The following is a 24,375-nucleotide window of genomic DNA, read 5'->3' on the forward strand; positions in this document are numbered from 1 at the left end:
CAGCAGGTCGAGGCTGTGGTGGCTGAGAGCGGCCACTGCACTCCAGTCTGGGCGACCAAGTGAGACTCCAACTCAAAAATAAATAAATAAATAAAAAAGAAATTAAATCTAGTATTGAGTGCCATGAAAAACAAAATTTGGAATTCTGCATAGAATATACTGTCAAATGATTTCTCAAGACCTTCATGTTAAGTTTTAGTTTTGCTTCTAATGGGTTTTACTTTTAAGTATTTCTCAAGGAGCAAGATTATAATAAGTTCAAAGGAAATATGATGAAATTGACTTTCGGTTCTTTAAGTAAATCATAATTGAAATAGTTTACATGTCGTTCAAAGGTAAAGTTTTGAGAATTGATTCTTCTCTATTTATAAAATCATGCTGCAGGACTAGTGACAGTTTTCTGAGTTTAGTAAACCAATAATTTTAAAAGTGTGAACCATGCATGATAGGAAAAGTAAAACCTAAAGAAGCATTGTGTTTTCATTAACTGGAGACATTAAGGAAAATCTTCTATCTGTACCTTTCTTGCTTAATGGGACAGGATGTTGTTTTATGTTTTTGTTTAGTCACCTATTGTAAAGCACTTGTGTCAGCTTCACAAAGCTCCTGTATACATTTATAATGAAAGTATTTTAGTTCATTTGTTTGTTAAAAATGAATCTAATGGCATTTTTAGATGCGTCTGTTTAAACCTAATAAAAGTATATCTGTACCAACTTAGCAGTTATAGGCCATAAAATATAAATGACCCAAATACCACTTTATGGTGGGATAGTTTTAAAGCTTCCTGACCCCCTAGTAAATAACTCTTAACAATGTATTAGTGTCAGAAATGTGAAACATGACATTTTTGATGGTCAGTTTGAGGGTTAATTTGAAGAATAATTAGCCTTATAAAATCAAGCTAACAAATTACCTTAGTAAACAGCACAATTTAAGGTTTTAATAAGAGCTTTTATTGCAGTTTTATATCTGAAGAAACTAGTATGTTTAAAACTGCATGCAAAATTTTAGTTTATCATAGTAGGCATTTATATTAGTTTTCTAGAGGTGTCACAACAAAGTACTGCAGGCTGGGTGACTTAAACCATAGAAACTTATCATTATCTCCTGTTCTTGAGACCGGAAGTCCAAGATCAAGGTATCAGCAGGGATGCTTTTTTCTGAGGGCTCTACTTGGCTTATAGGTAACTATCTTATCCCTGTGTCTTCACGTGACTTTCCCTATATCTCTGTCCTACCTTCCCTGTGTCTCTGTCCTGATCTCTTCTTGGGGATTGAGACTTTAACATACAAATTTTGGGAGGATATAGTTTAGTCTAATTACACTATCTTTAAAGTGAATCAGTTTTGTAGCTTTTTTTAAAAAACAGAAATAGAGGATTTTTAGCTAGTTGACCTAGTTATCAGTTAACTTACCATTCACCTTCATTTGCTTTCTGGCTGGAAAAACGTTATTTCTTGAAGGCCAAGTGTGAGGTTACATGTCCTAGCTAATAAGCTCTGAGGCACAGCCCCAAATTTCCTAAAGGATGTCCAAAAGATAGGGGCAGCAGAATTGGCTTCCTCTTCTCTTCTTCAGAAGAGTTCTAGACCATTCACACGGGTTCATATGATTTTCATGTGTTAAAACTGTTAACTTTTATATAACCTCCAGATTCTTAATCTGATTTAGAACAGTTCAGGTATGTAAAACATCAGCCTTCTCCATTGTTACTCTTGTCCTGAAGATGTCATCCGTCCAAAAGTGTGTTCCACAGAATACAGGCTGTTCCTTTAAAAAGGAATTTTGTATAGGTGTGAGAAACTTCTGTAGTGGAGAGCTCCACACTGAAAGTTCTGAGAATTATTTAAATAAAGAAACCTATTTATCTTATTAAAAATTAGTAATTTCTTAAAGATAATTGGTGATGAATATACAGTACCTATCAACATTTTGTGGAACACACTTTGGGGAAACCTTGCTCCGTAACTGATAATCCACAAGAAATGCAGTGGTAACTATCCCACTCCCTACCTCTCTTTGGTCACCTGTGCTCATAAATGTTTAATGAACATATAATGTGTTGAGCACAATAATAAGCAATTAAGAGTGGCTACATAAGAAAGAAAAGCATAATAGTAAGTTTCTGTTTTAGGAGACTGCATAGAATAATGATGTTAGTTAGTAAATTAGTTAATATGAACTGCTTGCCTAATGAGAGAAAGGATTGTCCCCAACAATGGTTTCAGTACAAAGAACCATTCCTACTTGTCCTTCAGATCTTAGCAAGGCTTTTCTCCCCATGTGTGAGCTCTTAAATTAAGGGCACCTCATTCAGCCTCTGCTGACTTCGGAACTCCAGCTTCTGCATTTCATCTTGATTCTATTCTCAGAGAAACACTATGAGCACATGGGTGTTCATAAAGATTTGTACTATCCTAATACAGTAGCCACCAGCCAGGTGAAACTAGTAAAATAGAGTTAAAGTTAAATTAACAATTCACTTCCTCATTTGCAAATGCTCAGTTGCCACATGTGGCAGGTGCCTTCTGGCTTGCACAACGCAGATGAGAACATGTCAGTGTCACAGAAAGTTCTGTCGGACAGCACTAATGTAGGTGATGAAAACTTTATTCTTTAAAATGTTACTCCTTTGTGTCTGTATTGGACAGCCAAGTTCTGGATGCCAGGTAGGGAATTTTATTAACCATTTCTAACCTGGACTAATAGTTCTCCTTCAAGGAAAATACCAAGTCTTTTCCTCAGTTGCTTGATCAGGAGTTTCCACGTCTTTTTCTTTTCTTTTTAGAGACCTGATTCTGAGCTAGCATATTTTTCTTCATCTTGTCCTTTCAAGATAACTCTCTGGATCTGGGCATAGAGCCCCCTTCACTTTCTCCTTAGAGATGCTCTCTGTCTCTTATAAACATTTATTTACTTGATGCGTTCTGTTACACTAGCAGCTCTCTCCGGGGTTTTGGTGCTGGCTCTAAGCTTAATTTCCCCACCCCCATTCAGAGTAATAGGAGTTGCTTCTGAAGACCACTCAGGAAGAAAGGAGCTGGAACAAACGAGAACAGTGATGAGCAGAACTTCTCAGCCTTTGCTCTGAGTTCTCTTCTGATAAGGTCTTAGGCAAGACCAGAAATACACACTGTCTTTTCCATGTGGAAAATAGGGATTTGGTAGTGTGAAACCATTTTAACAAGAATTCTGTTTTCCCTTAGTTACTCTAAACCTTTTTCCTAGCTAGGTACACCATTTAAAGGTTTTAGGGCAGATTGGAGAAAACCAAGCTCCAACTTAGAGCAACAGAACTCATCAGTGTCCTTTGTGTAGGGCTCAATCCTCGCATTTTGCAGAGTAGGACATAAGAACTACTGCCGACTGGCCCAGCTGTAGAAAGGTTAGGACCTCTTCAGGGAAATCATCTTAATAAAAGAAATATGTATGTCTTCCCCTCATTTCCAAGTTTGCCTAGGAATCTTCAGCTCCAGGTCAGTGGTACTACTTTTGTTCAGAATGATAGCAAATAGCCTTTTTGGATTTGTAGCTATATTGTAAATTCTTACTCTGTTTCTCGCTCAAAGAAAATGTGGCTGAAACCAGTGAATTTGGTGGTTGTCAAAATCCTGGCAAAGTCCCTTACATTCTGTGAGTCTGCTGGTACATCTGTGAGTCGTGCTATAGACTTGTTTAAATAAGCCTATCACTCGATTAGTTGATTTGCAAATAAGAGAGAAATCTGGATATTATTCACTAATAAAATATTTGTTGATAACTTTAGTCGTACATATTTGAAAAGTTTCTGGTTCACCTTTATAGAGTACAGATTGAGAAGCAGATTCTTAAATGACACCACTAGCATGATCTTGCAATAAAAAAATTAATCTATGAGATGCTTTAGTTTAAGTTATTTGAAGATTTTAAAGGAGAAGATTTCAGATCCGTTTTTTTGTGCATGAATGGTAGCTACTTCATGTTACTAAAATTGTTTTCAATAGTTTATTCTGCGTAATTAAAGAACAGTATGTATGTATTATCTTAGGAGTTGGACGTTCAATGGAAGCTAAATTGACATCTTTGGGAATTAAAACTTGTGGAGACTTGCAGTATATGACCATGGCAAAACTCCAAAAAGAATTTGGTCCCAAAACAGGTCAGATGCTTTATAGGTTCTGCCGTGGTTTGGATGATAGACCAGTTCGAACTGAAAAGGAAAGAAAATCTGTTTCTGCCGAGATCAACTATGGAATAAGGTTTACCCAGGTACTGATCACTTAAAAGATTTTTATCTTATGTTGTTCTTTATGTTTTTACATAGTCCTGTCTTTCCAAGTGAACTATAAGGCTTTTGATGTTTGAAATAAAGTCTTAAGACTTGCTACTCTTAGGGCCTCAAGAAGGTCTTTTGAGGCACTACATGGTAAGGTATAGCCCTAGATAAGACTGAGGGAACCTAGATCTAGAGGAAGGATACTAAAAGATTATGCTTTGAGGGTCAGTTCTTAGAGACCTTGCGTTTATAATTATTCTAATTTCCAATAAAGAAAAAAAACCAAAAAAAGTATTTTTAATATTTAAATACTTTTTAAGCTATAGTTAAAATTAAGTTTCAGCGAACCCATTATGCATGCTTCTGGAAAGTAGTAGCACAGGTGACCGAGTAGTTTTCATTTTCCTTTAGAATATGGACTTGGATATGTCTCTGGAATATATATTAACAAACAACACCATATTGTATTAATTTGAAATTTGATGAGTTAATTTCCTTCTTTAACTGACACTTTGGACCTCACACCTGTAATCCCAGCACTTTGGGAGGTTGAGGTAGAAAGGGATTAATTAGGCCAGGAGGTTGAGACCAGCCTAAGCAACATAACAAGGCTGTCTCTACAAACAAATAAAAAATTTAGCCAGATGTGGTAGCTCGTGCCTAAGTCCCAGCTACTCAGGAGGCTGAGCCAATAGGTTCACTTGAGCCCAGGACTTTGAGGTTATGGTGAGCTGTGATCACTATACTGTACTCCAGCCTGGGCGATAGAGCAAGACTGTCTCTTAAAAAAATTGAAAAGGATTCTTGGGCTAATTTTGAGCACAATATAGGAGAGCACATTAGAACTTAAATTGTTAGTAATAACATAAATACAAAAGAATTTTAACAAGTCAGTGATGGCATAGAAAAGCAAGAAGGGAAGAAATATTCCTTATTTTCACTTTGTTGAAAAGATGAGTATTTTTACTAATACGTAGTTCAGGTGTACAAAATGATTACTTTTAGATAGTGAATAACTGACATGTTTAATATTAAAAGTTAAAATACTTGAGAATGGTTGTTAGGTGCGTAGGAAAATAACATGGGAGTTCCCTCATATTTGTCTTTCCATAGCCAAAAGAGGCAGAAGCTTTTCTTCTGAGTCTTTCAGAAGAAATTCAAAGACGACTAGAAACTGCTGGCATGAAGGGTAAACGTCTGACTCTCAAAATCATGGTACGAAAGCCTGGGGCCCCTATAGAAACTGCAAAATTTGGAGGCCATGGGATTTGTGATAACATTGCCAGGTAAGCTCATCTCAAATTAGAATATGGAAATGAGATTTTTAGTACAGGTTATTGTAATTAACCGAAAACAAAGAAAACCAAGGAAGAATTTGAATAAAGACCTGTAAACTCTGGTGTTATTTGGCATCCTGTAGAGCCAGAACTCAGACCACGGCCAATGAGTGATGTTTATGCACTTGGGTTTAGCCACACCCATGCACATGGAGGTCAGGCTGACAGCATTCCTGACCCTTGGAAGCCTTCGCTTGGTGTCTTCAGGCTGTTAACTTCAGCACATGGACAGAAGAAAAGGGCAAGGCTGCAAACCAAGGGGGTACTGCTGTGGTTTGTGAACTTGGTAAAACTATTCCTAAGGGAAATTTCAATATGGTACTTCAAAAAATAATTTGAATGAGGCAACCACTTCATTTAAGTAGGTATATAATTTTAGTTTGTGAAAAGAGTAATCATGTATTCTACAAACACTGGCAAAAGCATTTTAAAAACCCTGGCTTTTTCTGTGAGGGTCACTTAATAATAAACTTCATGTAAGACTTGTGTCAATGTGAAAATACTTGCTTTTGCTTGCTGTTTTGTATTATACAGTATACTCTAGTTTATCTGTCAAACCAAAATTTTGAGACCTTTGATAAAGCCACATATTTAGAACTATAAAGTGTATTTTAATTAAAGGTTAACTTCTGCAAACCATATATGGTGCATGTTTATGTATATAGTGATATTGCTAAGTCATAAGATGACTGCTCTCTAACGTAGAAACTCCCAAGTTAATCATTAATGCCTTTGTTCGCCATGAAAACATTACACATTAAACAACATAATTTATAAAATGTATTTGTATTCAGTTGGTTATGTTGAACCGTATTAACCTACGTTAGTAAATGTTATGATGAGCCGGGCACAGTGGCTCACACCTGTAATCCCAGCACTTTGGGAAGCAGAGGTGAGAGGCTTGCCTGAGCCCAGGGGTTCGAGACCAGCCTGGGCAACTTGGTGGGACCTCGCCTTACGATAAATAAAAAATTAGCTGGGCATAGTGGCATGCACCTGTAGTTCCAGCTACTTGGAAGGCTGAAGCGGAAGGATCATCTAATCCCAGCTGTTCAAGGCTGCAGTTGCCGTGATCATGCCACTGCGCTCCAACCTGGGTGACAGAGTAAGACCCCGACTTAAAAAAATAACAAAGCTGTTATATTCATTTATTTCAAATTGTAGTTAAATATAATTCTAGTACTCGTTTCTGTAATAAGCTGGTTATTAAGTTCTTATTGAGGAATATAATTATCTTTTAAAGTATAGTTCCCATGGGAAAGTCAGATCCAGTTTATAATACCTTTTCTGGGAATAATATGTTGTTTCAAGGCCTAGAACTTTATATGTTTAAGATAACGTGGAAAAAGATCATCCAAAAAATGAAAGGCTTTGATGGAAATAGTGGTGAGTTTAGTGCAATTTTGGTACCTAATAATGCTAGTGGATCCCTTGTCCTCCTTCAGGAGTTCTTAAAGATGTAGCTGAATGCTGTGGCTCACACTTGCAATCCCAGTGCTTTGGGAGACCAAGGCTGGAGGATTGCTTGAGGCCAGAAGTTCGAGATCAGCCTGGGAAACAGTGAGACCTTCTTCTCCATAAAAAAATTAACCAGGCATGGTGGCATACCTATAGTCCCAGCTACTTGGGAGACTGAGCCAGTAGAATCACTTGAGCCCAGGAGTTCAGGGTTATAGTGAGATATAAGCTGCTATGCTCTAGTCTAGGCTACAGAGTGAGACACGTGGTCTTTTTAAAAAAATTTTTTTAAGTTCTTAAAAGTTTAAAAATCATATATTCTAGTCTTTCTGGGTCTTAGACAAACTCCCGCTATACTTCCTTTGTCATAGCTGTCCTTACATTTCTTGATCCATTTACAGAGCCTCTTAGAAAAAGTAGAATTGTAATTAGTATATTCGAATGTCAAGATTATTCAGTGGCTTTAAACACAACGAAGGGAGAATCCAGAGTCAAAATACAGAATTCTGCTTTCTCTTCTGAGTGTTAACGGTTCCTTTGCATAGATCATCTTGGAACCTAAGACTTCTCTTGGAATCTAAGCCATTGCACTTACACTCATTCAGTTGCAAAATATGTGTATCGTTTCATATACATTAATTACAGTTTGTCTTTTTCTAAATTGCTCAACTTGTTTTTAGTTAACTGGTGTCCATTAAACAGTTCCATACTACTGAGATACTAGTGAATACATAGGAAATGTAGCTTTTGTTTCTTTAAAGAAGTAATTCTGTCACTTACAGGACTGTAACTCTTGACCAGGCAACAGATAATGCAAAAATAATTGGAAAGGCTGCGCTAAACATGTTTCATACAATGAAACTAAATATATCGGATATGAGAGGGGTAAGTATGTGATAACATTTTAAAATTCTGACTTCATGAAAAGTTTCTCTTATTTGAGGCTTGATCTGAGAATGCTCTTAGGTGGGGTGTAGGGAGCTTATATGCAGGTCCTTACCTCCTTTGTAATCCAAGGAGAAGAGGAACAAAAACTTGACTTTATCTGATCTGGTAGTTGTAAAGAAGCATCAAAATTGTTATGAAAGCTCTTTTATTTTCTGCCTAGAATCATTTTATATCTTAGATTTTTATAGTACCTTTAACTAACCAGGGGCTACTTTCGCATGTATTGTCTTTTTCTTCCTGTCCTTATTTCCTAAAAGTAGATGAGGCTGTGAGGGGTGTGAACTTCATGGTTCTTGTTAATCAGAAGTTTCTTTCTGATGTCTGTATCATAACCCTAGAAGGGAGAGAAACCACAGGCACATGAAGATGCTTTTGAAACAGATGGGCAAGAGGTCATCAAAATATCAAAACCTTGAATTTCTTTTTTTACCTAAAGATGACTTTTCAAAGTTTGGTTGTGTGTGCATATGAGGGGGACCCAAAGAAGCCCGGGATTGTTTTTTGGAGGGGGGACCCCTTGTAATACAGGGTTCCCCTGGCCAGGTGAGTGTTCTAGGAACCCATCACCACCATTGTACCAGCTAGCATTGTTGTGAGAGGCTGCATTCAGCTCCAGTGAATTTTTTTTGGAGATTCTTTTGATGCTTTTGCCCATTTCATGATGGGCGATTTACGCAGACCACCTACCTACACCATGCTTAGTGTACAGTTTTTGACCAAAATGGTTTGATCTCCATTCTCCACCCTCCCTGTTCACCTGATCTCGCCCCAAGTTACTTTTTTTTTGGTCTGTTTCCCCGAATGAAACAGTCCTCACAGGAAAATGTTTTGCCAACGTGGAAGAGGTGAAAACCAAGAATGGCAGAAGCACTAAAAAGCATCATAGTTGATGGGCTCAAAAACCTTTGAGCAATGGAAAAGGCATCTCAGTTAGGTGTATTGCATCAGAGTACTTTGAAGGTGACTGAAATTTAAGCCTTTGTACTTGAAGACATCTCGTAGATCAGCCACCAGCAACTTGACCATATTTTATGAAATAGTGAGAAATGAATCACTTCATATTAAGTAGTATAGCATTGGAACCGATTGTCTTACTGTAATGATATTTGGCTTGTAATGGAATGTTGGACATTGAGGAACTTAGTCATGACCCAAAAAATCACGATTTTATATTTTATATTTTTCTAACATGGTAACATGTAAAACAGTCACCAACATGCATTGCAGGTTCATTGGTACATGTTGTGCAATAGTAGTTTGATGTCTTTCTCCTGTTTTTTTCTATCTGAGCAGACAGTGCAGTCTCGTTTACTTCTTCCCACATTAATATGTAATTTATTGTCCATTCTGTTGTCAGAAGATGTGGAAGGACTCAATCGTGATTCCTGAAAACCACTTCTTAACTGATCAGTCATATCTCAGTATATATTCCATTTATTTATTTTTTGTGCAATTTGAAAGGGAAACTTCAAGGAAATATACATTTTTGAAAATTTTGCACTTACATAAGTTTGTCCCATATAATCACCAACAATCTCTTTATCTGAATGGTTTGCTGGCTTTACAATGTCCCCTCAGAGGGGACATCTGAGTGCAAAGTACTAAACATGTAGGAGTAAATAGATACTTTTTAAATAAATAAATTCCAAGTTTTTGGGTCCCCCCCTTGTTTGTGAATAAAGGGTAGTTGTTGGCTTGGTGTGGGTTTTGTTGAAGGCGTGAAATCAGTAAGCCCACTAAGCTCCACGTAGCATAATTTTATCATTTGTGATGGTAGTGGTGATCTGCGGTGTACTCTCTGCTCATCTCCTTCCCACACTTTTTGGAAAGTACTTCATCTTTTTTTTTTTTGAGTCAGAGTCTCACTCTGTTGCCCAGACTGGAGTGCAGTGGCCACTCCCGGCCACCGCAGCCTCGACCTACTGGGCTCCAGCGATCCTTCCGCCTCAGCCTTCCGAGTAGCCGGAATCACAGGCGTGCGCTACCACGCCCGGCTGATTTTTGATTTATTGTAGAGATGAGGTCTCACCAAGTTGCCCAGGCGGGTCTCGAACCCACAGGCTCAGGCAATCCACTCACCTCAGCCTCCCAAAGTGCTGGGATTACAGGCTGAGCCACTGAGCCTGGCAGGACTTCATCTTAAAAAGAAAAAAATAAGTAGATTGTCTTTTACTTGAACTTTTAAAAAAATCCTACTTTAAAGCTTTATTGACTAAGAACATCAGTGGAATACAGTGTTCTACTTGTTTGGTTTTTCTGCCTTTAAAAACATTTATCTATGTAGCTAGAATTGGATACTCTCAAGGTTGAGATGAGTAACCAGCTAGTCTAGAATCAGTCTTTTTGTAATACATAAAAGTCTATTTGAATATTTCCATGTATTCTAGAAATAGGATCTAGAAGATAGTAACAAAAAGACTTAGCTGAGAATTTTGCTTGGTTGAATTCATTTTTCACTTTAGTTTTCCTGGAACCGTATTCTTTATTTTGGTTGTAGGTTGGGATTCATGTGAATCAGTTGGTTCCAATCAATCTGAACCCTTCCACATGTCCCAGTCGCCCACCAGTTCAGTCAAGCCACCTTCCTGGAGGGTCACACTCTGTCCGTGATCTCTTCCAAGTTCAGAAAGCCAAGAAGTCCACAGAAGAGGAGCACAAGGAAGGTTGGTGGCCATCAGCAGGGCCCTTGGGTGGGTGCCGCACTTAGGTCCTTGGGAAGCAGCAGTTAATTCAAACACTGGCATGGCTCTGTGTGACTTAAGAGACAGCTCTGTCGCCTTAGTTTTGATTAGTCAAAAATAAGGTGGTTTTATTTGCAGTGGACAGAGGGACATCAGCCAGAGATTCAAGGTTTTTTTCCTCCAGATGATGTGAAGAAGCTATTTTTTGTATTTTCTATCCTTGTAGTATTTCTGGCTGCTGTGGATCTGGAAATGTCATCTGCCTCTAGAAATTGCACTTTCTTGCCATCTTTTCCTACACATCTGCCAGCTAGTGTCAGTCCTGATACGAGCAAAGCTGAGTCTTCAGGGAAATGGAATGGTCTGCATTCTCCTGTCAGTGTGCAATCAAGACTTAATCTGAGTATAGAGGTCCCATCACCTTCCCAGGTATATTTTTATAGTCCTAAACATAAAAGTAGTTTCCAAATGAAAATGATATTTTTGTTTATCAGTATAACCAAGAGAGAGAAAGAGGGCCTTGTTAAGAGTCATAGCTCTGCTGGGCTCGGTTGCTAAGCCTGCAATCCCAGCACTTTGGGAAGCCAAGGCAAGTAGATAGTGAATAGGCAAGTGGATAGTGGAGCCCGTGGGTTCAAGACCAGCCTGGGCAACTTGGTGAGACCTCATCTTTGCAATAAATCAAAAATTAACAGGGCGTGGTAGCATGTTCCTATAATTCCGGCTACTTGGAAGCCTGAGGCGGAAGGATAGCCTGAGCCCAGCAGGTCGATACTGGGGTGGCCATGAGTGTGCCACTGCACTCCAGCCTGGGCAATGGTGTGAGACTCCAACTGAAAGAAAAAAAAAGAGTTATAGCTCACTGTATCCACAAAATCCTGGGCTAAAGTGATCTTCCTGAGTAGCTGGGACTACATACACACACCACCACACCCAGCAGTTGAATTCTAAATAAGCAGTAAGTGGCTTAGGTGAAAGATGGTGCTTTTGCAAAGATTTGCAACTCTTGCAAGTTGTAAAGCATGGCTGAAAGGCAGTCATCTGGCGAGCTGCCACTGTCTGTGATGGTGGTAATCATGTGGATTTATCTATTCAGCAAAACAGTGCTGGTGATCAGTAGTGAAGTAGAAGCCGTGTGTCAAAGGGTTTCACGGCATTTTCAAACAGTTGTCTATGGAGTGAAGATTTTTTATAACACAAGCTATTAATTCAGTTTGGCTGTGCTTACATGTGATACACTGGGCATCTTTTGCTCCTTGGAAGCAAAGTAGCACCTTAAGCTGTGCTGGGAGAGCTGATTCATGCCCCTCACCATAGATGAAGGCTGCAAGAGATGTAAATACTGGTCATAATACTAGGGAAAGGGGCCACTCTGATCTGTTTACCCTGGTCCCAAGTTGCTGATGAAAGACACCAAAAAATTGTTGCTCCTGGCAAGATGAGATTGGCCTGCCCAGTTTATGGGATTGCATGTTTGCAAAGGGCTGGTTGTGCACAGACAGTGGAGAAAGGACCTGTCCAAAGGAGCAGGGAAGGCCGGTCTGCAGTTTGGAGTTGGTTTTGAGAAACCTTTTTTTCTAGCTTGCTGCTCTCCATGTAGGAGAATTACTTGTATTTTGGGGCAGTCCCCTATCCTATCTGAAAGGTGAACATCTAACCCAGGATTCTGTTACCTGTCCCAGAACTTTTATGTGTTTCTGAGGCATTGCTTCTGCCTAGGCTTGAGGTCTCAGTGAGCTTGACCAAGGCTCTACCTATCTGGTGGTGACTGTTGCAGGACATTAAGTATATTTGGACTTAGTGATCACGTGGTACTGGCTGGGTAGCATACACTTGTGACCTCCAGACTCCACACATGACTTCAGGCTTCAATGGCAAAAGACTAAGACATTCCAAAAATGTGCCGATTTAAGAGTGATGGCTTTCATAGTCTGGTGATCTGCACCTTGTGTTTATTATTTAGGATGTTCAAATTGAAATTAACAGTGCGCTTTATCTCCCCAAACACTTCATCTCTGCACATGCTTTAACTTCGAACTCACGTCTGCTGTTTTATAGCTGGATCCGTCTGTTTTAGAAGCACTTCCACCCGATCTCCGGGAACAAATAGAGCAAGTTTGTGCTGCTCTGGGGGAGCAAGGGGAGTCACACAGTGACAAAAGGAAAGAACCAGTAAATGGCTGTAACACCGGAGTCTTGCCACAACCAGTGGGGGCAGTTTTGCTGCAAATCCCGGAAGCTCAAGACTCTAACGTGGACACAGGAATAAATGTAATAGCCCTTCCAGCATTCTCACAGGTAAGTCACACATGGGGACCTTCTGCTGTAGTTTCAGTACTGTCGGTAGCTTCGTCCTGCTCCAGCTCAGGGCCTGGTTCCTGTCCCGTTCTCCTTTGCACCCTCACTTACACCACGCCCACTGAGGTGGCTGGGGTGTTAACTCATCACCACCTCCTGCATCTGCAGGATGGAGACAGAGTAGCCACCCTCTGAAGCAGCAAAAGGAAGGGAAGAGACAGCCATGGTGTGTGGATGCTTAAAACTTCTGCCCAAAAGACAGACAGACATTCTGCTCCTGCTTCATTGGCCATAGCAGATCCCTGGGCCACACTTGAATACAACAGGCGGAGATTATCACCACAAATGGAGCACAACTGACACAACCCGAGTTGCTGTTTTGCATGTCTACTAGTGCATTTTGTCCCGGTTGTTTTGCTGTGTTGTTATTTTTAAGTCAGTTCCTCATTCTTAACTCTAAACATTTTGAAGACTTAATAGCTTTGATATTGAGGACCTGTTAAGAACTTGTACAGCTCAGAAAAGTGTGATTTGCAAACAAAATGTTATGTGAAAAATAAAACCAGCTACCACATAGAATTGGCTCAGGTTTGACTTTGACCTTCTCTTTTCCATTAGGTGGACCCTGAGGTGTTCGCTGCCCTTCCTGCTGAGCTTCAAAAGGAGCTGAAAGCAGCATATGATCAAAGACAGAGGCAGGGAGAGAACAGCTCTCACCCGCAGCCAGCCTGCGCCCCTGGTAAGCCTTGGAAATGGCAGGTAACAAAAACGAGGTCACTGTTACATGTCATCAGTATGGCATACAATGACCAGAGTAGCTGTTAGTCACATTAAGAGCTCTTCATATTGGGGAATATCTTACGTGAACCAGGACACAGTATAGATAAGTATTGTCATAATCCCATTTGGACTTTGGTCTGTACTTTCTTGTGAAGGGATTTGTCCTTTGAGACAGGCACATCAAAGGATGTAGATTCAAAACACAAAACCTGAAAGTTTCTGGATATGCATCACAAACACCAAAGCCACACTAACTATTCCATTTCTTGAGCTTCCAGCTTAGCAGCCACTATTCCAAGTACTTCACCTGTAGAATTTTCATGGAATTCTTTATAACTACCCCCTTATAGACAACCTGCCAAAGGTCACATTAGTGAGTGGCAGAGCCGAGAGGGCTATGCAGAGCCTGCACTTTGACAGTGCCTCACACTCCAGGCCAGGGGGGTGAGGTGGGGATGGGAGCTGCTGCATGGATGGGGAGACTTTTATTTGGGAGGAGGGGCGGGAACCCGTGGTACCACCCAGACTCTTCTTGTTGAAGACCTCATATCCATCTTCCTTTAGTGCCAAAGAATCCTTTCCTTCAGCTAAAGCCAGCAGCAGTGAAAGAAAAGAAAAGGAACAAGAAAAAAAAACCCGTCAGTCCCCTAAAAAAGATTCAAAGTCCTTTGAAAAACAAGCTGCTTAATAGTCCTGCAAAAACTCTGCCAGGGGCCTGTGGGAGTCCCCAGAAGTTGATCGATGGGTTTCTAAAACATGAAGGACCTGCTGCAGAGAAACCCCTGGTAACTAAAAAAATTTTTTAACATTAACCATTATCAGATCTTAATGAACTTAATAATGTGTAAATAGAGCACTTTTATCCTTTGCTTTCTTAACAGGAAGAACTCTCTGCTTCCACTTCAGATGTGCCAGGCCTTTCTAGTTTGCAGCCTGACCCAGCTGGCTGTGCTAGACCCCCAGCCCCCAATCTAGCTGGAGCTGTTGAATTCAGTGACGTGAAGACCTTGCTGAAAGAATGGATAACGACGATTTCAGGTGGGCTTGGCCTGTGTTAGCTGGGCCCAAGACTGAGATGCACCTGGTGCTGTGATTTAGAAACATAGACTATACTGTGCAGATATAACTCATTTCCCTAGTTCTAATAAGCTTTAACGAGCTACCCCTACATTTTTTAAATTCTGGGGCTTGCTTAGAAAAGTTCCTTACTGTAGCCCACTCTTTTGATAGCTCTAAGTCAGTGGTATAGTTGTGGAAATGCAGTTTTCCTTTGCTCCTGCAGATGTCTGCTTTTCTCCTTCCAAAGATACGTTGGTTCTCACTTGAGGTTTTCCCCTCCCCTAGATCCAATGGAAGAAGATATTCTGCAAGTTGTGAAATACTGTACTGATCTAATAGAGGAAAAAGATTTGGAAAAACTGGATCTTGTCATAAAATACATGAAAAGGTAGTTTACGCAGCGCTTTTATCAAGGGGAAAAGGGCACGTCCTGGCGGCTGAGGGCGCACTTGGAAGGCCTCTGCTCTGGCCGACCTGCGCTCGTTGGGGCTCACGGGAGAGTGATGCCCTTTATTTTGAACCCCAGAGAAAGCAGCACCAGCTGACGGGGCGGGAAGATAAGGTCCAGACGAGATTGTTGCCCTCCGGGTTTACTTAACATGTGATCAAAACCATAGGTTCTTGTACTTTGAAAATTTCAGGTTTTTGGTCAAAATCAATTTTTACATGCAAAAAGGAATCAGTCTTGGGGGTCTTTCCTAATGACGTCTCTTCTTTCCCCACCTTCAGGTTGATGCAGCAATCGGTGGAATCAGTTTGGAATATGGCATTTGACTTTATTCTTGACAATGTTCAGGTGGTTTTACAACAAACTTATGGAAGCACATTAAAAGTTACATAAATACTACCAGGGAGCCTGGTGCTCTCCGCTAGCTGTGCCATAAGTGCTTGTGAGGTATTTGCAAAGTGCATGATAGTAATGCTCGGAGTTTTTATAATTTTAAATTTCATTTAAAGCAAGTGTTTTGTACATTTCTTTTCAAAAAGTGCCAAATTTGTCAGTATTGCATGTAAATAATTGTGTTAATTCTTTTACTGTAGCATAGATTCTATTTACAAAATGTTTGTTTATAAAGTTTTATGGATTTTTACAGTGAAGTGTTTACAGTTGTTTAATAAAGAACTGTATGTATATTTTGTACAGGCTCCTTTTTGTGAATCCTTAAATACTCAACTCTAGGAAGCAACTACTGTTTATTATACTAAAAGACTGGAAAACCTCCAGGCCAGACTGTTACAGGCTCCGTGCTAAGCACTGAAATTTCCTGAGAGGTCCCAGACCAGGATTCTACTTGTGCCAAGAAAGGGTAAAGCTTCTAAACCATCTTATCAGTTTTGTCTCCAAACATGAACATAGAAAATCTTCCATGTGGAGAAATTTACATATTTTGAATTAGAACACACCCACAGCCACTTGAAAATTAAGTTTTTCCTGGGAAGTTAGATCCCATAGATAGTTCAGAGGTGGTGTTACCTTTGCTTCTACTGGCTGTTGATAAACTTTGATAATAAAGAATGGTATAGATTTTCAAACATACATAAAACATTTTCTTATATGTTATGCCATACACTTTAAAAATAAACATAGGTTAAAATTCTGTGCTAGTGAATACTTTGAACTTTCTCCTCAGACACTTCCCCACATTGACTTCAACACTGTGCTAAAAAACAGGCTGTTAATGTGAGATTCCTCTAACAGATGTCATATCTAGCAGGTTTCTTAAGTTGGGGAATGGAGCTCACTTTCACCCATCCCCACATTCTTCAGGAAAACCTAAAACCAGCTACAGATTACTACTGACATATCTGCTATGATCTAGAAGTACTAATCCCAAATAGCAGAAAATGCATTCACTTTCTAGGACAAAATAGACCAAGATTAGTGTATAAAAATCCCTACTGTTGCCATGTGCTGGTATTCATGGTCATACGACAGTTGAGAGACAATTCTTGTCCTGAGGAGGATGACTCATGGTAGAGAAGCTACACTAACATGGAAGCCTAACAGAGCTTACTGGTCGATGTCTGTTGTCTTTATTGGTAGTTTGGGAACTGTGATGATTACAATGGACTCTCACAACTACACAAGCAGTAAAAAGCAGCCAGCTGTGCTTTTACACCATGGTTTCACACAAAGCAGATAAAGAAATATCAGATGCCTAATTTTCTATTTTAAAAAAGTCCTAAGGGCATATGGCAGAAGAATGCTGGAAAAAAAATCACTGTGGGAAAAATATGCATAAATAAAGAAGTATTTCTTACATCAAAAAAGTCCCAAGAATCACAAAATCTGCAGAAGCCTGGTTAATCAAATACTGCAGTACTGATTTAATCAGTATAAAATCGAAAGAGCTTTAGATCTGTAATAAAAATCCAAATTTGGGGAAGGGCAAACTTTAAAACAGCAGCCAAGTAGAGAAGGGTGGGGAAAGGTAAGTGAACAGGCACATTGGAACTGTGGGGATATGTAATTGACCACTGTCAAACCAGTGTAAGTTTCTTGGTTTCTCATGGAAAACATTTTATACACCTATTTTTTTCCTTCCATATTTTAAGTCCATCAGTGCCCAGATACGTCTGTTCCATTTTTTGTCTTGTTTTTGTTGGGATATTACAACACAGTATTGCATTTACTCCAATTCCTGCTCCGTGAGGAAAAATTAGATGATTTCAAATACTTTCTTCAGTTCCACAATAAGCTGCCAGTCACTCTTCTGCATTTCATCTCTGAACCAATCTTTGAGTGCATCGATGGACTGCCGGCTGATCTGCAATGACCAAGGCACAAAGAGAGTAAATAGAAGGGAACAAGTGCCAAAGCATGGCCCCAGATTCTACCATTATAAAGAAGACTAATGCAGAAATAACAAACAGGGCTTGGCCTGCCTAAAGAACTTGAATCCTAAAACCACATCTGTTAAGTCGATCAGGCAGGAGATCTAGCAGTCCTGGTATTCTGATAGTGCTGCTCCACTTAGGGAACACCTTTCTTAACAAAGACAAGGCCCAAAGACAGACCAAGCTCTAACGGGGGATCCAGTCCCATCAGATTCTAAAGTTACTACTTAAGCTCTCAGGGCTACTGAGTATGGATAACCCAAGAAGAGGGACTCTCCTCATTTCTTAAAATGTAATGCTTACCTTACTGACAAGAATGTCTGTTGCTTCAAAATGTCTTCCAAACATTTTGGGTGATTCACCAGGGATAGGCTCTATCTTGACACAGACTTCTTGTCCTTTTTTTGCAACATCCACTTGTTTATGGTTTATTTCAATACTTGTTACTATTCCGATGTCAACAAACTAGAGTAAGAACAGGAAGTACAATGTATGCAGAGAAATTCATGCCTATCACCAGGTGCCATGTCTGGACACTCACATAAGAACTGGAGCAAAAGAGCCCATTTTAAAATCCAAGCACAACAGCTCAAGCCTGTAATCCTAGCACTTTGGGAGGCTGGAGTGGGAGGACTGCTTGAGCCCAGGAGGTCAAACACCAGCCTGGACAACACAGCAAGATCTCGCGCCTCTACAAAAATAAAAAGAAATTAGCCGGTTGTATGTGCCTGTAGTCCCAGCTACTTAGGAGACTGAGGTGGAAGGACGGCCTGAGCCCAGGAGGCCGAGGCTGTGGTGAGCCGCGATGGCACCACTTTCGGCAGTCTGGGTGACAAAGTGAGAGCCCCCAACTCAGAAGAAAAATACATACATAAAAATAAGCATTGTAACAGGATCCTGCATTTATCACTTAAGGTCTCACGGGATAATTTTTGCAGTAATAAACTCGGACTGGCGCCACCACACACCCTGTCCTTCACAAGATGGTTGTAAGAATGAAGAGACGATGACATGGGTGCAAAAGCAGCAGCAGGCGCACATATCCCCAGTCAGGAATGAGCTTGAAGGAGGTGGGGATGAAGTGAGAAACGGCCAGCACCCCAACATGCAGCTTAAGGATGACGGGTTGTGAGCCAGAGAATGACATGAACTGGAGTTGGGGAGGGGATGAGGGGATGACCCTATAGCTGCCTTGTTGAGGGAGACAGCAAGAGTGGAGAGTCTGGTTTGGTTTAAGAGGCCAAAGCCACAAAGAAAACACTGAACAAATGTCCTGGCTAGGTCCGCTGAAATGATGCAGAAGCGATGGCGATTTTTTTGTTTTGAGTCAGGGTCTCGCTCTGTTGTCCAGGCTGGAGTACACTGGCACCATCACAGCTCACAGCCTCAAAAAACTACTGGACTCCGGCTATACTCCTGCCTCAGCCTCCTGAGTAGCTTAGACTACAGACACCCACCGCCATGCCCAGCTAATTTTTTTGTAAAGATAAGGTCTTGCTAAGTTGCCCAGGATGGCCTCAAACTTCTGGGCAAAAGTGATTCTCTTGCCTTGGCCTCCCAAAGTGCTGAGGTTACAGGGATGAGCCACCGTGCCTGGCCAGCAATGACAATTTCTAAGTTTTATTCCCCAATAAAAGAAACCAGATGTGGGGCAGGGAAGTATTTATTATATGAGCCTGAAGAATCTCACTGCCCCAGAAAGGAAGAAAATGCTCAAAGTGCTATGTGGTGAGGAATACAGGAGCCAGCTTAGATGGGCTCTCACTGACCAAGCTGGAGAATCTGAGTATCAAAGAGTAATAGTAGTGAATTATATATATTTAAAAAGGCAAAACCCACTGTGTCTACAGGACGAAAGGTCAATGAGAAGGTTCTTCACAGAAATGGGGGGGGACAATTTTGCAACTATGTAACTGTTGACTTTGGCAAGTATTGCCAGTGGGTACTAAAGCCACTGGGATAGATTGTTGAGAAGCAGGACATTCCAGGGAACACTAAGAAGCCCATGGATAATTACAAAGGGGGAAAAATCGCCTTCCCTCTAGTGGAGACAATTAGCAGCTAGCACTTTCTTCCCTGGGGGATCAGAATTAGTATCACCAATCAATGTGACTGCGTATCGATGTAATGTTAGCATCATAAAATGAACTGGGGAGAGTTACATCTTCCTCAGTTGCCTGGTGATACTACACAATGCAAAAGACATACAACTAGTAAGTTTCATCTCCGATAATTTTAACTTGTATTGAGTCTGGTGGAAACAGGCAAATCCAAATGAAGTAATAATTTACAAAACTGGGCTGGGCTCTTCAAAAAGGATGGGGGACTGCTCTTGACTCAAGCTCAAACACAAAACCAGCCCCGATTCAGTGCACCTTGTGGGGGCCCTGGGACAGATTGGTGGGTGAAGTTACCAAAAACATCTTTGGAACAACTGGAGAAATGTGGATGAGGACTGCACATTATAGAAGATTCATGAAATAATTTTAAACTCAGGTATGCTGATCTAAAGGAAAGGTACATGATGCTCCTTATACTATTCTTCAAACTTTCCCCTAGGCTTGAAACTTTCCAGAAACATTTTTTAAGGCAATATTTCAAGGTTCTTTGCTGTGTGAAGTAACTGAACCACTGAAATCAGGTGCTAAGACTAAGTATTGGTGAATGTCACCATTCCTGAGGCACAAATTACAGAAGGTGACAAGCTCTGCATGTTTTAAAGTTTGTTCCCATCACTCTTTTTTTCCTTCTGAGGTAAGAACACGTAAAAACTTGTTAAGATAGTAGAGACTTAAATGTACAACACAGTGTTATGAACTACAGGCACGAAGTTGTGTTGTCACCACTCTTGGACCTCTCTTCTTTAAGAAATGGCCAGCTGAAGGCTGAAGTGCAACTGGAACTTACATTTTTGCTCGGGACGCACATGGGTGTCCCTTGTTTCACCTGGCCTGCTTCCACAGTCACTCCCATCACTATTGGATCTCGAGAATTGAAAATGTACTGAGGGAGGATTTTCATCTTGCAGGGAAATACCGCTATGTGCCTGAAAGGAAAAAACAATTTTTAAGCTTACAAAATCATTTAAACATTAAAGCAAAAAAGGCAGCTGAACACGAGGCTCCTTCCTTGAGACGAAGGAAGATTTCCTCAGAGGGCGCAGAAGAGGCAGGCAGGCTGCCGCAGCCCGGGCTACATTTCTGGGCGCTGTCTCCTCCTCCTCCTCCTTCCCATTCTGCTGGTGGCCGAGTTTTCGCTTTCTTTGCTGTTAAAGCCCTAGCCCAAGAAGCAGCTGCATCACAGGCACGTTCTGTGCCCAGCCTAAAGCACTGCGCCTGGCCCTTGAAGGAGCAGAAAACTGAGGACCACATCTGTGGGCTTAGAACCTGAGCAGTCAGTACTTGTGGGCAAGTCTTCATGTGGCACACGGATAGTCAGTTGGGGGCACCACATGGACACCAAACCTCATCCTCTTCCACACCATGTTCCCCAATTGTTGATTCAAAAGGCAGCTACAAGGTTGATCTCCCTGCTTTGAACATGTGCCTAAAGTGCTTTAATAGTTCCCAGCAGGTGGCTGGGCTCGGTGGCTCAGCCTGTCATTCCAGCACTTTGGGAGGCCGAGGCGAGTGGATTGCCTGAGCCCACGGGTTCGAGACCCACCCGGGCAACTTGGCGAGCACTCGTCTCTACAATAAATCAAAAATTAGCCAGGCGTGTAGCACGTGCCTGTAGTTACGGCTACTCGGAAGGCTGAGGCGGAAGGATCGCCGGAGCCCAGCAAGTCGAGCCTGTGGTGGCCAGGACTGTGCCACTGCACTCCAGTCTGGGTGACAGGAAGAGACTCTAACTGGAAAAAAAAAAAAAGTTTCCAGCAGTCTTCCTAACCAAATGTAATTCTTCTCCCTTCAGGTTTTATGATCTAAGAGTAAGCATGTCCCACTCTAAATCCTAATACTTCACATTAAGAAGGAATCCCAAACATAGCCATTATTCTGTGGTCATTGTGGCTTAACCACCTAAATCTACTGCCTGCACCATGGGAGCCTCTTGATAGGCTCTTGTTATTGATTCCCTAACCAACCCAGGGTTCGCATAACAAGTTACCCAGTGTGGTTGTGACCACACAACTTTGGCAATGGCTGCTTGTACAACTCCCATGGACCCTATCCAATACAGGTCCTGCCAACTTCTCTGACCTCATCTGCCACTGTCCTTATTGCTTCCCTCTGCCTCAGGCAGTATGGGGCCTCCACCACCGTACCCAATGATCCTGCCTGCCCCACACTGCCGGTCTCTTCTCTAGACACTCCCCAGAGGCCTGTGCAGCTTACTCTCTCCTTCGAATTACTGCTGCAGTGAGAGCCTTGAAGAGCTGTGATGCCTTCCTCAACCACACTATTCATTACAGCCCTCATCTCCCTATCTAGGCCCTTTTCTGCTTGATTTGGCTTTTCAGCTCTTATCCCCTTTCCATAAACGCATCAAGTGTCTCCCAATGAGAGCAGTCCCCTGAACTTCAGAAGGAGCCCGGCCAGGTCCCCTGCTAATGCCACCTCTAGCACTGTGAGCACGAGGAAGGTACGCTAGAGGAATGGACTTCTCTCCCACAGAATCTCTTGCCTAATTTCCTAATTTTCCAAACTCTAATTTTGTTACTTCCAATCCAGGCAATCCCAGATGAGCAACTTCAGCTCAATAAAGCCCCAGGTTTAGCAACTGCAAACCGCTAATGAGACCTAAGTCTGCCAAATTGAAAAACTTTTTTTTGTCATGTTCTCAGTCTGTCACCCAGGCTGAAGTGTAGTGGCTGATCACGGCTCACTGCAGCTCGACCTCCTGGGCTCAGGCAATCCTGTCTAAGCCTCCCAAGAAGCTGGACTACAGGCACAGGCCACCACACCACCCAGCTAATTCTTTCTATTTTTTGTAGAGATGAGGTCTCGCCATGCTGCCTAAGCTGGTCTTGAACTCCTGAGCTCGAGCCATCCTCCTGCCTCGGCCTCCCAAAGGCATGAACCACTATGCTCAATCCCAATTTGAAAACTAATAAACTGAAAGGCAATAGAGAGGACTTGTTCGCACACTGCCAGAATGCCCCAGTGTGCTGGGTTTCTGGTTTATAACACACAACTTCAGGATGCAGCCTCTGATAGATGAGTAATGTGATGCTTCTGCTGTCTACACCCCATTCTGAGATTCAGTAATTCTCAGTAAGTTCATTAACAGAGATCCAAAGTAAATAAAAACAGCAACTTACTTAAATTCTTCTTGTTTCTGTTTCTTGTAGTCTTGTCTATATTTTGTAAAGGCATCAAATAAGTGATAAATAATTTCTGCACTAAAAATTCTAACTCCTAAACTATCAGCCATTTCCTGTGCATCTCGTTCGATTCTCACATCAAAGGCCAAAATTACTGCATACCTGAAAGGTTAAAACACATCAGAGATCATTTAGTGAAAAACTATTTCAGAGGACAGTTTTAAGAAGACAGGTGAGTAACCTGAAAGCCTTCGTAGCAGAAGAGGAATTACTTACTGAGGATCATGTTCCAACATCACTGAAGCCTTCATAACATCTTTTTTATGAACTGGGCCAATGTTAATTCCTGCATACTGTAAAAAGGGAGTTTCCAGGTTTATCTGCTTGTATCAAGTACTGGTAAAAGCACTATAAACCAAGATCACCACTGAGTTTTGGGAGCTGGATATAATTACTTACGGGCACTTCTGATGTTTTCAAAAATTCAAGTAGAGCTTCCAAAGAGCCCAATGTAGATGCCTGGACATAGACTCCTTTTTCTTCTAATTTGATAGCATTTAGTGTCTGCTTTAACTCATGGATCAATTCATCCTTAAGAAGAAATCAGATTTAATTAGACTGTCAACACACCTCTATCCTCAGTAGCCTAGAAACTTTGTTTCTCTCTTTGCTTAAGTACTTATCTGAAAATAATGAAACTAAGGCCTGGAGAGAGAGCAAGGCAAAACAGAAACTGGAATACTGGAGATTTGGGGGCCATACCCTAACCATATCGCACTTCACTTCTGTCTTTGGTTTCCTAGCTTTGAAATATGTTTAACCTCTGCTCCACTTGGCAAATACAGTAGAAGGGTGAGCAGAATGAAATTTCAGATAAAAATAATATTTTAAAAGTTAAAAGTATGACATAAATGTAATGTGTTATGGTAGCCTATAAGCTCTGCTTGACTGTTTTAACTAGGAAACACCATAATCTCATGATCTCAGCAGCTCTTTCCTCCATCCACTATTCCTCTCAAAATGGAGAGGAGATTTTGACCAGAAATAAGTAGAATAAGCATGTCAATGCCATTGAAGAGACAGAAATCCACTCCAGACTCAGGCCTGGTCAAAGAGGCAGGCCTACCCTGTTCCCACTGGCCCTAAGACAGCTGATTCTCTGATGGCATGATGGATAGTAAATAATAAAGGTTGCCGGGCACAGTGGCTCACGTCTATAAAAAACCCAGCACTTTGGGAGACAGGGGTGAGAGGATTGCCTGACTTGGCAAGATCTCATCTCTACAATAAACAAAAAAATTTAGCCAGACACAGTGGCACATGCCTGTAGTTCCAGCTACTGAAAGGTTGAGATGAAGGAATGCCTAAGTCCAGCAGGTCGAGGCTATGGTAGCTGTGAGTGTGCCAGTGCACCCCAGCCTGGGTGACACAGTAAAGACTCCGATACACACACA

At 41.2% G+C, this 24,375-nt stretch overlaps 2 protein-coding genes across 8 annotated transcripts in view; one reads left to right on the forward strand and one right to left on the reverse strand.

The window, feature by feature from the left end:
* The window catches only part of REV1 (REV1, DNA directed polymerase), a 65,993-nt gene extending 50,032 nt beyond the window's left edge, over positions 1-15,961 (forward strand). For 4 of the 5 annotated variants that reach the window (XM_021714014.1, XM_021714013.1, XM_008061214.1 and 1 more), the window contains 11 exons: positions 4,032-4,252; positions 5,373-5,545; positions 7,837-7,939; positions 10,500-10,665; positions 10,910-11,112; positions 12,742-12,981; positions 13,600-13,720; positions 14,326-14,546; positions 14,643-14,799; positions 15,106-15,208; positions 15,550-15,961. In XM_021714014.1, the coding sequence (XP_021569689.1) occupies positions 4,032-4,252; positions 5,373-5,545; positions 7,837-7,939; positions 10,500-10,665; positions 10,910-11,112; positions 12,742-12,981; positions 13,600-13,720; positions 14,326-14,546; positions 14,643-14,799; positions 15,106-15,208; positions 15,550-15,661 (1,820 nt within the window). In that variant the 3' untranslated portion in view covers positions 15,662-15,961. The remainder of the gene's footprint in view (positions 1-4,031; positions 4,253-5,372; positions 5,546-7,836; positions 7,940-10,499; positions 10,666-10,909; positions 11,113-12,741; positions 12,982-13,599; positions 13,721-14,325; positions 14,547-14,642; positions 14,800-15,105; positions 15,209-15,549) is intronic. The other variant, XM_021714015.1, reaches the window with a different exon arrangement.
* A 1,160-nt stretch (positions 15,962-17,121) lies between these two features.
* EIF5B (eukaryotic translation initiation factor 5B) overlaps positions 17,122-24,375 on the reverse strand; it is a 59,126-nt gene continuing 51,872 nt past the window's right edge. For 2 of the 3 annotated variants that reach the window (XM_008061213.1, XM_008061212.1), the window contains exons 19-24: positions 23,381-23,512; positions 23,198-23,274; positions 22,919-23,083; positions 20,566-20,704; positions 17,962-18,123; positions 17,122-17,588 (exon numbers count right to left, since the gene is read on the reverse strand). In XM_008061213.1, coding sequence (XP_008059404.1) covers positions 17,481-17,588; positions 17,962-18,123; positions 20,566-20,704; positions 22,919-23,083; positions 23,198-23,274; positions 23,381-23,512 — 783 coding nt within the window. In that variant the 3' untranslated portion in view covers positions 17,122-17,480. Of the gene's footprint in view, positions 17,589-17,961; positions 18,124-20,565; positions 20,705-22,918; positions 23,084-23,197; positions 23,275-23,380; positions 23,513-24,375 lie in introns of those variants that run through there. The other variant, XM_021714016.1, reaches the window with a different exon arrangement.

The sequence above is a fragment of the Carlito syrichta genome, unplaced genomic scaffold, assembly GCF_000164805.1.
Source record: "Carlito syrichta isolate Samal-C Ts95f unplaced genomic scaffold, Tarsius_syrichta-2.0.1 Scaffold305149, whole genome shotgun sequence".
Lineage (NCBI taxonomy): Eukaryota > Metazoa > Chordata > Mammalia > Primates > Tarsiidae > Carlito > Carlito syrichta.